Here is a 13,659-nt window from a genome sequence, read left to right on the forward strand (position 1 = left end):
GGACACGATAACACATATAAGGTGGTTTAATGCATACCAGAGGTTCAGGGCAGCCTTGCAGTAGCGCTCCACAGAATTTCGAAGGAATTTGGAGAAGTGAATTAATAATACGTATTGGCTGAATTGATTGAAGAAAGACGGGGATTGCTATTACATTTCAAAGTGAACCACTGTCCTGCTGCCAGCGCTTGGGGCTCGACACCCAGAGTGGGTGCAAAAGCTTATAATTGTGTTTTGTTTTTTCATAGAGAGAACGGAGCAGGAAACACCAGGAGACACGGCTACGACTGGAACATCAGATCCTGCAAACCAGTGGGTGGTGGAAAGCCCTGGCCTCGGATCAAAACCTGAATCTGAGCCCTGGAATCGGACAGAAAGGAGCAGAAGCCGTCCCGCTCGGCTTAACCCCAAAGCCGTCTCTCCACCTCTGTTCAGTTTTCTGCAGGGAGCAGGAGGTGCCTGCACAGGAGACAAAACCACCACCCTGGCAGCAAACTCAGTGGGATTTAAAATCACGCACACACGTTGTGTTTGCCTGTTCTGGGGTGGAAGTGGCGCCGACTTGCAGGGATTTATTTCACTTGGTACCGTAAGGCGTTTCGGTCCCTTTGGGCGGAACAGGCGAGACGCCAAGCACCATAAACCCGTGTGTATGTAAATCCAGGTGACAACCTCAGCAGGCTCCTGAGTCACAGGTAGCGCAGAAAGGATACAAGGAGTTCACCCTGTCCCCGTGCCCATGGAATCACAGATGGTATGGGCTGGAGGGACCTTCCCAGCTCCCCAGTGCCACCATGAGCAGGGACATCTTCACCAGCTCAGGTTGCTCAGAGCCCCGTCCAGCCTGGCCTGGGATGTCTCCAGGGATGGTACATCCACCCCCTGCCCGGTGGCTCCGGATCATCCCCGGGGGACGATCGCGACAACCCGGTGCCGCCCGCTTCCGCCGGGGGCGGGGCTCGGAGGGGGCGTGGCTCAGAGGGGGAAGTGGCGCCCGCCACGCGGGGTGGGCGTGGCCGGAAGTGCGCAGCGCCGGGGGCTGAGGGGGGTTCCGCCATTACGCGGTGCCGAGTAGGCCGCGGGTCCCGGTTGTTGCGCCGCTCCCGTTCAGGCGGGCCCGGGCCCCCCTCCGCCCTCCCGGTCCGGCGGGCAGCGCCGCCATGGAGGAGAAGGGTTTCGCCAAGGAACTGGATCAGTGGATCGAGCAGCTGAACGAGTGCCGGCAGCTCAGCGAGAGCCAGGTCCGCAGCCTCTGCGAGAAGGTGAGTGTGTGAGGGGCCGGGCCGGGCCGGGCCTCGCCCGCTCGCGGGGATCGGGGGATCGGGAGGATGCCCGGGCCTCGGGGTTGGGGCTTGCGGGGGTGAAACGCCCCGCAGATGCGGTGGGGGCGGACCGGGCTGCGTCCCCCGCGGGTTCCTCGCTGTCAGGCGGTGTCACGGCCTGTGGGGCAGCCCGGGGTGCTAATCGCCTGACACGCAGCATGTGTGTTCCCGCTGTCAGAAACGCCGCCCTGATGGGATTTTTCTGAACACGTAACTGTCGTCAACACTATGATTTTTCACCTTTTTTTTGCCTTGGGTTCAGCTGAGCTGCGGTGGTGTGTGCGGGGAGGACCCTGTTCTGCCTTCCAGTGGCGTCCGGTTGTTGCGCTTCTCCCTCGCGTCTTGTCGTAGGCATCGATCCTGAATCGGGGGGAACCTCCTGACATGCAGTGTGTGCTCTGGGGAGGCAGACGGGTGCACGATGAGCCGTGGAACTGAACCGAACAGCGGCTTGTGAGCTGCAGGGAGGGAGGCTGAAACAGAGCGAGAAACGGTGGGATGAAGGGCACGCTCTGCTGTTTGGGACTGTCGCTTGGACAGTCCTTTGGCAGATCGCTGCTTGGTCTTGTTTAGTCTCAGCTGTCAAGAGGCTTTTCTTTTTTCCACTGGGAGACAGATCTTCAGATTAGTGTTGGGTTTTGTCGGAGAAGTTAAACAGCACTGTGTGAACGCTCCCTCCGTACCGCAATCTGTGGCTGACTTAGGGTTTGCTTTAATCACGCGAAGTGTGACAGCTGAAAAATTGAAGTGCTAACAAAAGTAGTAACGTAGATTATGATGATTCCTGTTTGTTTCTTCCCCGGGTGAACAGCAGAGCCCAGCTGTGCGTTAGGCTGTCTGGAGCAGCTCTCAGCTTCCTTTCCCAAGTGGACTGGTAACTCTCAGGCGCAGAGGGTAGAGCAGTTGGTTTGGCATTCCCTTTACCGTTATATCACTGGCAGCGAACTTGACATTGTCAAGTTATTGCCTGTGTGTCTCACTCAGTTCTCTCAGAAGCGGAACATGTTTTCTGGGACCTGTTCACGGTGCTCATCGCAAGGGTAGGCACTGTTTGTTTGGAGCAGGAATCCAGGCCCTGGCATCCTCGCAAATGCTTTCACCAGTGGTCCTGACATCGAGCTCGCCCCCACCCAACCTCTGTTTTCTGTCTGCTGTTCCCCTTTTTTATTCCATGCTGGGACTGTCCGTTTGTTTTACAATTATTTCTCCAGAGTTCTATCAGTTCTGATGGAGTGTGGCGAGAAGGGCTGGTGCTGCAGCAGGGAGCGACAGCGGTGACTTGAGGAATAGCTATATCTTGAATCGTGTTGGTTGGAAGAGCCCCTCAAGATCATTGAGACCACCCATAACCCACCCCTGGCACTGCCCCGTGTCCTGAGAACCTCATGTCCATCTGTCCAACCCTCCAGGGCTGGTGACTCCAGCACTGCCCTGGGCAGCCTGTTCCAATGCCCCACAGCCCTTTGAGGAAGAAATTGTTCCCAGATCCAACCTCAACCTCCCCTGGCGCAACTTGAGCTGATAAGGTCTCCCCTCAGCTCCTGTTCTCCAGCTGAACCCCCCAGGTCCCTCAGCCGCTCTCATCATGCTTATGCTCCAGCCCCTTCCCCAGCTCTGTTCCCTTCTCCAAACTCTCTCTTGAGGACCACGAGCTCTTTGTGGCTGTGCTGTCTCCTGTGTGAGGCCCCTCATAAGCCTAAAATATTTTTTGAGTGTGATCCGTGCCCTGATGCGAGCATTGCTGGTTGGGAACTGCTGTTCTAACCGACGAACTGTTGCAGAATACGGTTTCCCTTCTTCCCTGGGCTGTGCTGTGAATTAAGGAGCCGCAGCCACTGTGTTAGGAGAAGCTGGAGGACAAAGCCAGCAGATCGTGGTGGTACATCAGCAGTGGCACAGTAAATAGGGAGCATGGCAGCTCAGCGCACCACGTTTGTTGTCCGGGTGACAGGTAGGAACCCTGACCCTGTGACACGCGGTGTGTTTCCTTTGACACAAGTGTTCTCTCTCACAGCACCGAGTTTTTAAAGGGTGTTCATAACTGATCAAAACTACTGGGGTGTGAAATAAATATTCTGTGATGCTCTCTGTTGGGGGAATGGTTTCATCATTCAGCTTGTAAGGGAAGGGGAGTTTACAGAAACTTTGGGGTGTGCAGGCTCAGTTTGGTGTGAAGCAGCGCTGCCAGAAAGCTGCTCTAGTTTCTCTACCTGACATCACATTTGGAGAAACCCGTACCGACCGTGTTTCACTTCTTAGTGCTCTCTTTTGGGTGACTCATTTTGAAGAGGTCAAGCACAACGCTGCTTCTTGCATCAGGTAGAAATTTGTGGAAGAGCTCGACAGTTAAAAAAAAAAGACAACATCAAAACCAAAAAAGCTGAAAGTTTTAGATCAAAATGAATCAGAGGGGAGGAAACCCCAGTGAAACAAATCCCAGACTTGCTCGTGTGGGTCATTATTGTTTTAATTGCTGGCATAATGGACAGTAATAAGGGAAAGATTGGACATAGCTAAGGTTGCTGAGGGTATGCCAAATTATGCTGTGCTCTGAAAGGTCTTGAAATGTGCACCTGTAAAAATCACATTCTGCCTCCACCTGCCCAGTTACGACATAATTTTGGCAGCTCATCAGTCTTGTGTACTTTATGCAGTTAATCAAGATGTCATCTGAAGACAATAAGAAAACACTTGTTTCCCGTTCTGCTGGTCTTTAATATGAAATCTAGCTAAAATCATGCTGACATTTAAATGCTCATAGAAGGACAAATGATTATGATCACTGCTGGAGCATGTAGATACAAGAAATGTTCTAGCCATGTTGAGGAAATGTGCATCAGAGTCTTGCATCTCATACTTGTTCTCTTAACATCATGATGTTAGTCTTTCTTTACAGCAGAAGGTCGTTAGGACGTTTTCCACTCTCAGTGAAAATGGAGATTTCTGCCTCGGATGATGCCTGCACTTCATGGGAGGTGCCGTGGCAGCTTTCTGCGCTGATCCTGCCTTTGGAATGGTGCGCTTGGGTACAGATGGCAGGGTAGTGCTGGCCGCGGCCAAACACTTTTGGACCTGGGTGGGTTTTGCTGCCTTGTGTAACCTGTATTTTGCACAGCCAAAGTCGCGCAGAAAGGCCGACAAGTTGGGTTCAGCAAGTAGGAAGCGTTCCCAAGTTTGGACACGGAAATCTCTGAATACTTATGTTTTAAAGTTCAGATCAGCACATGAGTTCTGGTGCAGGTGAGGGAGTTGAGAGCCATCCTCATTATCCCAAGGAAAAGGGTTTCTGACCGAGGTGATAAAATGGGTATGAAAAACAGTAAGGAAAAGACTGTCTCTTAAATTAAACACAGGCAAGCAGGCGCCCATAACCATCTCCCTCTTTGTAGCTCCTTTTTTCTATCCTCGCTCTTTGTGTGCGTGAGAAGGATTGCAGCCTTGTCGCTGTGAGCAGCTTGAGAGCTCGGTGTCCTGAAGTGGTGGGACAGGATCCTAATGGCTAACGAAGACTCGCGTTTCTTGTGCGGTTATTGAATGGTAATTGTCAACTGATCCTTCAAACCGAGCAGCAGGAGCCAGTTGGTGCTGCGGGGAGCGTTGCTGTTACTGGCACTTACCTCTGATGCTTCTGCTCTCCGGGATCATTTCAGCCAAGAGTAATTTTAGGAGAATGAGCTTCTGTGCTAATTGGTGAAATTAGGATGAGTGATGGAGCCAAGCAGCATCCTGGACGCTGTTCAAACCATGAAATTCCAAGTGTTGTGTTGAATCGTGGCCAGGAATTTTTCATCTCTCCGGTGCTGACACTCATCCCGGGGCGTGCTGGCCCCACGTGTGCACCGCGGCACTCCGCGTCGCTCAGAGACGCCGGGGTGTCCTCTGCTGCCTTCTGGCCTCTGCCTTCCACCTCATTTGGTGAAAATCCAGCTAGTTCTTGTTCAGGCCAAGCTCCTTGAGATGTTAATATCCTCAGCACGCTTGTTGACATAGTATTCCGGTCTGTCGCAGCTGATGGAATGGCACTTCGGTTGAGTTTTGATCAGAAACTGCATGGCTGCTTAAGTAAGAGCTTCTGCAGGTCACACTGGTGCATTAAGTGGATCTTCCAGAGGAGCTGAGTTCTATGCTCTCAGAGGGTCTTGTATGCAAAGCAGGTGCTTGGGGTCCTTGTTTTTCAAGCGCAGAGCTGAAAATCTGCCTCCTGGTTGGATCGTAATCCCCTCACCCGTGGAATCGACCCACGCAGTTATCGTAGACAAATAGGAACAGTGTAGTAGTTGATGTGGATTCGATAGTTAAGGCTCTCTCGGAGGGATTAGCCGACGGCAGCCTCAAAGCCGCTGTAGCATCTCGGGTTTCGGGGCGGTGCGTGGAGGGGCTGTGCTCAAGCTCCGAGACTGCGTGGTCCTCGCACGAGGAAACCGAGCAGTAAATTGTTGGGATGGGAGTTCTCCAACCTCCCTCCACACAGACTGAGGGCTGGCCAGCAGACGAGCTGGTGTTCTAGTCTACGGAGGTGACCTGCAGAACCTAAAACTGGGTAAGAGACGGGAGTAGCCAAAAAATAATAGAAGAAATTTTAGCAAATATGTGGTAACCATTGTGCTTAATGGAGGTTTATTTACTAAAAATATCTAAAAGCAGCTTATTTTTATTCTCACCTGGGTATTGTTTTCATCCGGAGCAATTGGGACACATACTTAAGAAGCTGATAGTCGCCAAAAGTAGCCAAAATATGACTTGAAATCAGCCAAGGTAGCTAAAACATGGCTAGAACACGCAGTTATTGAACAGCTTTCTTAAGGAAGTGAGTGGTAATAGTGCAGGGCAGCTCGCTTGCATCAGAGTTTGCTATCCTTGTTTTGTAATGGTGCTTTTGTTATTTGAAGCCATTTGACTTTGGGGTTAGCTCTGCACAGTGAAATGTCCAAGCAGAGTGCACTGCATAAGTTGCAGCTTTTCTAGAGTGTTTTTACTGACGCTGAAGATGTTAAAGCTTTTGTCCTGCGTTAGAAAGTCACGTGAGGGCAAACTTGTGCGGCCAGCCGAGCTCAGCTCCCAGGCCTGGTCTGAAACAGCTCTGCTGCGCTTAAATGACAGACTTAACCTGTTCGTCTGCATAGATGGTTATGCACATAGTATGTTAAAATAGGCTGAACAGGACTAGTACTAGATGTGGTTGAGATGCTGGTGAGTATATATAGTATCTGTACAGTGTCCTGCGTCTTTTCCCCAGAGCCTCCAAATAAGTGTAGTTCTGTTGATGCAGCTGGGAAGGGAGCAGTTTGTGTGGTGTGAAAAGGCAGAAAATACCTCGCTCACAGCTTTTGTGGTTAGATTAGTTGCAATGTACAACAAAACTGATCTATTGCTTGTGCAGCAGTCAGAACGCACCACAGACTGGTTTACGTTTGTCTCACGCTGAGGATACAAGCTCTCAGAGGCGCTATAGGTGCTTTTGGAGACATTTGAACAGGATTGGAGTTCTGCGATGCAACACATGCAGCAGTTTGCAGTTTAGAGGTGCAAGGTAGAACCCACGTCATCGAGTCCATGTGGAGGACATGTCTTGAGGGCTCAGGGCCGCATCCCTCGGGTGACATCCAGCGCAAGTGGCACGCTGGATGCTGCCCAGGCTTTTGACTGCTTAGGTTTCAGTTATGTTTTCCAAATATGCACTTTCCCTAAAAGAGACAAGGCAACTGAATGTTTGAACGTGAACACAGGCGTCCTCAGGGATCCCACCGAGGGCATCCTCCACAAGCAGCTTCTGCCCAGATCATCCCAAGGGAAGGGACTGGGCCATGAAGAGCCAGATCGTCACCTGCGCGTGACTGTTCATCCAGATCCAAGCGGGCCTGTCCCTGGGTGTTCTGTGCCTCGGGTGTGCCTGGAGCACTGATCTGCAGCTGATGGGCTGGAAGCAGCAAAACAATCATGATACTTGATAAGGATAATAAGGTAATGCAGATAGGCCTCATTACATGGCTGTAATTAGCGGAGGAAGAGATGACTAAATCCAGCGATGCTTTCCTTCCGTCTGTGGGCAGTTTGTTGACAGCCGGGTACAGCCAGGGAAGTTGGTTGTGGCTCCGTATGTTTCGATTGCCTCTGACTTCACTTTTCCAGTTGTGTGTGACCTGCCCCTAGAAGCTGTGCAACTGTTGTGCTTGACAGAGGATTGGAAACCTGGCAGGCAAAGAGTGGAGTGCCCTGAGTGAGAGAGGTGCCTCTTGCGTCCGCAGGGATGTTCTGTGCCACGATAGTCAATTGAAGCTCAGGAATACTTATTTTCCGGTAGTTTAGGCAAAAAAGAAGAAATCTGCCCTTGTGCAGATTTTTACAAACATGCCCTTCATAACGCATGAAGTGGCAAAGGGAAGGGTTCCACGGGGCTGTGTGTAGGGACATCGTCGCAATTTGGGTGGAGGTCATAGTTTTCCTACAAGCATATCAAATATCTTGCTTTATGTGTGTTTGCAAATCACGTTGTGCGAAGAACCGTAGTAGTTGTCAGGATGGCATGTGCTGTCTCCTGGTATTTTTGTCCTTCCAGCAGACAGCAGGAGTGGTGAATTATCTGTGTTCATACAAGTGTGGCACTGAACTCTTGCTGACGGGATGGGGCGGCCTGCCATGCTAGGGGGGCAGCCATGGTTCTCAGGATAAGAGCTTCTGGGAGCTGTGAAACCGAATAGCACTTGACTTTGGCAGTCGATTGGAGCGCTGCCAGCATTCACGTACCCGAGATGGGCAGACCTGAGCTCTGCTGAACACGCAGGTGGAGCAATCTGTCCAAGGACTAGTCTTGTTTTAAAAAAAAACCAAAAATCAGTTGTACTGAAGAAGATAACGTTTGCCCGTGGTGCTAACAAGGCCTACAGGAATAGCGCTCCGTCTCTCCTGCGCTTCAGATGTGTTTGGAAGAAGCCCAGGATTCATGGGTGAACCCCAGCGGCGATGCAAGTCTGGAAGATCGCTTCATTTCAGGGGAGGCCGGGAATTAACTAGTTTGGGTACTGTGTTTGTCGGTGCTCGTGGTGCAGTAAGATCTTCCTGACCTGGCCTTGCAGCAGCCAGCTCGCTTGTATTTGTGCACAGGGAAAGACAAATACACTTTGCTTACTCAGCATGCTCTTTTTCCAGTGGTCAGCTTGAGCTTGAAATCAGCTTTCCAGTGGGATGCGGTGGAATAACGTCTGCACCTGCTTATGGAGGAGCTTCCTGCCTTTTTGTCCTAAGTGTGTGTTTTTTCTTGCTAGGCTAAAGAAATTCTTACGAAAGAATCGAACGTGCAAGAGGTACGTTGTCCCGTCACCGTCTGCGGGGATGTCCACGGTCAATTCCACGATCTTATGGAACTCTTTAGAATTGGTGGCAAATCCCCAGACACAAATTACCTGTTCATGGGAGACTACGTGGACAGAGGCTATTACTCGGTGGAGACGGTGACTCTTCTAGTGGCATTAAAGGTACGGTTTGACAGCTCTTCCACAGCAGTACTGGGCAAAACCACGTTTTGGGGGAGTTTAAAAAGAACTGCTGCTCCCGTTGATGCCGCTGTTGGCTCGAGATAGATGGTTATAAATTGAAATGCGTTAATGTACTCGTGCTTTTGTATGACAGAGCTGAATGCTTGACTGCTGTTTGGAATCCTTTGTTCATATTTCTTTCTATATTGACGGTGCAGTTCTGGTGTTAAAGCGGAGCTTGCTTTGTCCGTAGGTGCGTTACCCAGAACGCATTACAATACTGAGGGGCAATCACGAGAGCAGACAAATTACGCAAGTGTACGGCTTTTACGACGAATGCCTGCGGAAGTACGGCAACGCCAACGTCTGGAAGTATTTCACAGATCTGTTTGATTATCTGCCGCTTACAGCTCTAGTAGATGGCCAGGTAAGCCTTGGGTAAGGAAGGTGCACAATCGGTCTCAAACAAGCTCCTTTAACTTGTGCTCTGAGTTTTTTTTAAAGCCTCTGTAGTTATTCTGGGTTAGGGGAAGATGTTAGTGAGGTGTTAATAAAAGTTGATGGTGTGGCAAGACGTCTGCATCTGCTGCCTGAGGAATGGCAGGGTGTTACTGCACATATGGTTCATTTTCAATGGCTGCTCAAAGAGTGGGAATCCCGTCGTTATACATTAGATGCCAGTAGATTCGTGAGTGTGAGGCAAGATATTCTTGAAACTGAGGGCACGCTGTCTTTGCTGTTGCTCTGATCTTCCAGTGCAAGAGGAAGCCTTTTAGTTTTCTGTCCTTCTGCAGGCGTTGAATTTGGTTTCTGTGCTGCAAGGGTGAGCCGGCTGTCATTGTAAAAGAATGGCAGCGGGGTTAAAACCAGCTGGTTCTGAGATGAGTCTGCCCATAACAACATGCACTGAACGGATCGCTCTTTCTTCCCTGAACAGATATTCTGTCTCCACGGTGGCCTCTCTCCATCCATAGATACACTGGATCATATCAGGGCTCTGGATCGCCTGCAGGAGGTTCCGCATGAGGTAACAGGAAAGGAAATGCAGCATCAGCTGAGATGTCTGCTGCTGGAAAACGCCGATGTAGCCTTACACTGAAATCCATTTAAGCAGTGGGACAACAGATTATTGCCTGTCTCAGGGCTAGAGCAGATGAACATACACATTTGGGCAAAACACACGCAAGTCAATATGCTTTGGTGACAGTAATCTGCAAACGGAAAGCTGGGGGGGTGGTTCACAGCTGTTTCTCACAGAATGATGGAATTCTGTGACTGGCACACTGACTCAAAGAACAGCATTTGGCAGGGGAAGGTGTTTGCTACCCTCGGCCTTGTCCCAGACACGCTCGTGAGGAGACAACCAGCATGTGAAGCCATGTTGTGTCACCATCCCTCCTCCCCAGCCAGTCCTTCTGTGCTGTTGCACCTCACTCAGCATTTTCTGGGGGCCTGATGAATTTGGGGGCCTGTGTGATACAGTGACGTGCAGGAGCCTTGTCTGGAGGTGGCACGGGGTGCCAGCTTGAGATCTGGTTTGGAGAAGCCACCTTCTGAGCTCAGAAGCTCCTGTAGCTCTTCTGTGTAGGAGCGATTGGTGTTACAAGCAGCTTGAACGCTCCCGGATTGTGACAAACTGCTTTTCCTGCCGTGTCTTTGATATAACAGCAAGAACAATGCAGCAGGGTCTGCCCAACCCTTCTGAGAACCTGCAATAAGCTGTTTAAATGACTCCCAGAACCAGGAAGCTGCCTGGTGCAACTTCCAACTGTAGTTAGGTGTAAGGATTCTAGAGCTGCTGTGAGGTTTCCACAGTCCTGTGCTGAAATCTGCCTTTCCCGAGGACCTCCACGTGTGGTCAGTGTGATCCCCGCCACAGGAAACAGCAGCAGGCTTGGAGAAATAAATGCAGGGAGCTTTTCCTGCGCCTTCATTCCACAGCAGCTCCGCAGGAGAAGCCGCTGAGCTCTGTTTGTCCCTGTCAGATGATGGGCACCACCATATTTTTAGTACGTCAAGTCCAACAAGAATGTTCAGGAGAGGAATGCAGTGGTGAGTCCCTGCAGCAGGGCTGCTGAGGGCTGCGCATTCACCCCCAGCAGGCAGCTGTACCCTCCACGGCTCCTTTCCTGCTCTTCCATTTATCACAACTCGCCCAGCACTCCTGAACCCCTTGTGTACCCTTGGGCATGCAAACCTGCTCGTGTGGCCTTTTTTACACTCCGAGTCAGGTGTAAACACACGGATCTGCTTTCCGTGTCTTGTATGTCCTTGACTGGCCAAAGGGAGATGGTAAATGGTGTCTGGAAGAGGAGCTGGGGGCAGTTTTCTGGTTACATGGGCTAATTTCTTGGGCCACTGCGTACTTATGTGTGTCTTTGAAAGGATGCTGAGTGATCCCGTGAGTAACTAGCCCATATTACAAATGTTAAATAAACTCATGTGGTTTGTGCAGAGAAAAAAGTGCTGTCAATCTTTTTACTGTAAATAAATGATATTTTTAGAGCGGCTTTTTACAGCGCTCTAATGAAGAACACTGATCTTTTGCAGGGTCCCATGTGCGACCTGTTGTGGTCGGATCCGGACGACCGCGGCGGCTGGGGCATATCGCCACGCGGCGCCGGCTACACCTTCGGGCAGGACATTTCCGAAACGTTCAACCACGCCAACGGCCTCACGCTGGTCTCCCGCGCTCACCAGCTCGTCATGGAGGTAGGGCAAGCGCGTTCTGCCGGACGGGGCTAACAAAAACAGGTGCCGGTATTGTCTCCTGCGAGACCTTCCGCTGGTGGGCTTGCACGAGCTGGCACGGAAATGTTACACAGGTAAACACCAAAGTGGGACTTGAATCATCTGGAAAAAACAGGAAATGAGCAACATAAAATGTGTTTTGACCTGCTGTGTAAATAAGGGGGTGTTCTGCCCCCCTCTCCCAGTAAATCGCCAGAGGGACCCTGTCGCGCCCCATTTTGGGGGAGTAAACATCTCTTTACGTGCTGCCCGCTCCGTTTACGCTGCTGTTGCAGACAGACGGGCCTGCAATGGGTGATTACGGGGATTAAGCTGTAATCTAGGCTGTCGATGGGCTCGTCTCCGATGTCTCGCTGGACAAACGCCAGGTGGGTCAGCGGAGCAGCTGTATTTTTAAATCTAGTTCGAGTAGATCCTGGAGCGATCCTGTGTGGCGGAAGGCGCTGGCATCAGGCAGGTAAGTTCAGCTTTGTGGCGGATGAAAACTGAAGGCGTGCCTAAAAATGTCGAGGTTTCCGTGCGCTGCAATCCATGATTTGTGTACAAAATGGACAAACACACGCGTGACGGGTCACCGCCCCCCCTGGAACAGTCGGAGCGGTTTTGGTAGGTGACGGCCGCTTCTTCCTGCGCTTATGTCCTTTAATATGAGACAGAGTTGGAAATACTAGAAGTCTACAATTTCACAGATGCCTTTGGATCATTTCAGGCCTTAAGAGGAACTTGAAACAAACTGAGGTTTGAGGTTTAACAGAGACCTTTTTTCCCTCCCCCGGCAGGGTTATAACTGGTGCCACGACCGAAACGTGGTGACCATCTTCAGCGCGCCCAATTACTGCTACCGCTGCGGAAACCAGGCTGCTATCATGGAACTAGACGACACTTTAAAATATTCCTTGTGAGTAGCATGTCTGACCCTTCCCAAAGGGGTTGGCTTTGTCCAGTTCAGCTCCAGCCACTCCGGAATTGCACGAATATCTAAATTGCACAAATAACAAATATCTAAAAATAAGTAGCGAGTTAAGCTCTTAAAAGCTTTTATTGGGTACTGTGTTATCTCCACTGGAGCTCCTGCATTCCCTTAATCCCTCTGCTGCCCAAGTTTGCTGTGTCTATTGCCATTTTTGGCAGTACCAGGTTGTGTGAAGGTTGGTGAAAGGGTTTCAGTGCTGTGTTGAGTTCCGGTGCAGCGCTGGGTGGCCTTCGCTCCCCAGCTGCCATTTTGGGGACTTCTTGATGTCTGCAGCATTTTAGGTGGGAGCAGCTGGGGTCAGCAAGGAGGAGAGCAGGGCTGGTGTGTATTGTGGCGTTGGAAAACAGTGAAAATGATGCTTTTTGTTTCGTGCAGCCTTCAGTTTGACCCCGCGCCCCGCCGTGGAGAGCCCCACGTTACCCGCCGCACCCCAGACTACTTCCTATAAACCTCACCTTGGTCAGGAGGGAGTTAACATCCGATGTTTCTAAAGAGCAACAAGATTTCCACATTTCTGTAAGAAACCGGGGTTCGTCTCGACTTGAAAAATCCCCATCATGGACCAAAACGTGCCATACAGAGGATAAAGAGCGCGGAGCACAACCTGAGACTGAATTCCTTACAACACTATCTCCCCCGTCCCGAGCAGTCCGGCCGTCATTTGCCTGCTGTATTAGTAGTCGTCGTTTCTGGGTTTGTCGTTTTCTTCTGGACTGTTCAGAGAGGAAAAGAATTAACAACACTTCCATCTCCTTTTGACGCTTCTTTGTACATTTGTTTTCTTTTTTAGTTCTAGTGTTTAACTGGCATGAATTAGAGTTGATTTCCGAGGGAAACGCACACTAACTTCTCCCCCCACCGCTCTTTATTTTATCGAACGACCCCCGTCGACTTAACTGGAGAAAGGAAGCGATTCCTGCTTGGGAGCACGTTGTCATAACACGGATCAAAACGTTCCCTTTCAAGCTTAATTCCCCTTTTCTCTCCAATTCTTGAATCCTGACTTTTTGGGGTTATTTTTTGGGGGGAGGGGGGGTGGTTTGTTGCTTTCCCCTCTGTATATTTGTCCTGGAAGTGCTTGCAATCCTTTTTTCCCCCCCCAAAACCCAATAAACTTGCCGTTGTCAACCCCAAGTCGCCC

At 50.7% G+C, this 13,659-nt stretch overlaps 1 protein-coding gene across 1 annotated transcript; it reads left to right on the forward strand.

Annotated features, from left to right (window-relative positions):
* Window positions 1-1,010: 1,010 nt before the first annotated feature.
* Window positions 1,011-13,652, forward strand: PPP2CB (protein phosphatase 2 catalytic subunit beta). Its single transcript, XM_065837031.2, has 7 exons — window positions 1,011-1,262; window positions 8,585-8,794; window positions 9,048-9,221; window positions 9,732-9,821; window positions 11,345-11,506; window positions 12,325-12,443; window positions 12,894-13,652. Exons 1-7 carry the CDS (start codon window positions 1,161-1,163, stop codon window positions 12,964-12,966), a joined length of 930 nt encoding a protein of 309 aa, XP_065693103.1. The 5' UTR covers window positions 1,011-1,160; the 3' UTR covers window positions 12,967-13,652.
* Window positions 13,653-13,659: the final 7 nt, after the last annotated feature.

This window comes from Patagioenas fasciata, chromosome 4, assembly GCF_037038585.1.
Source record: "Patagioenas fasciata isolate bPatFas1 chromosome 4, bPatFas1.hap1, whole genome shotgun sequence".
NCBI lineage: Eukaryota > Metazoa > Chordata > Aves > Columbiformes > Columbidae > Patagioenas > Patagioenas fasciata.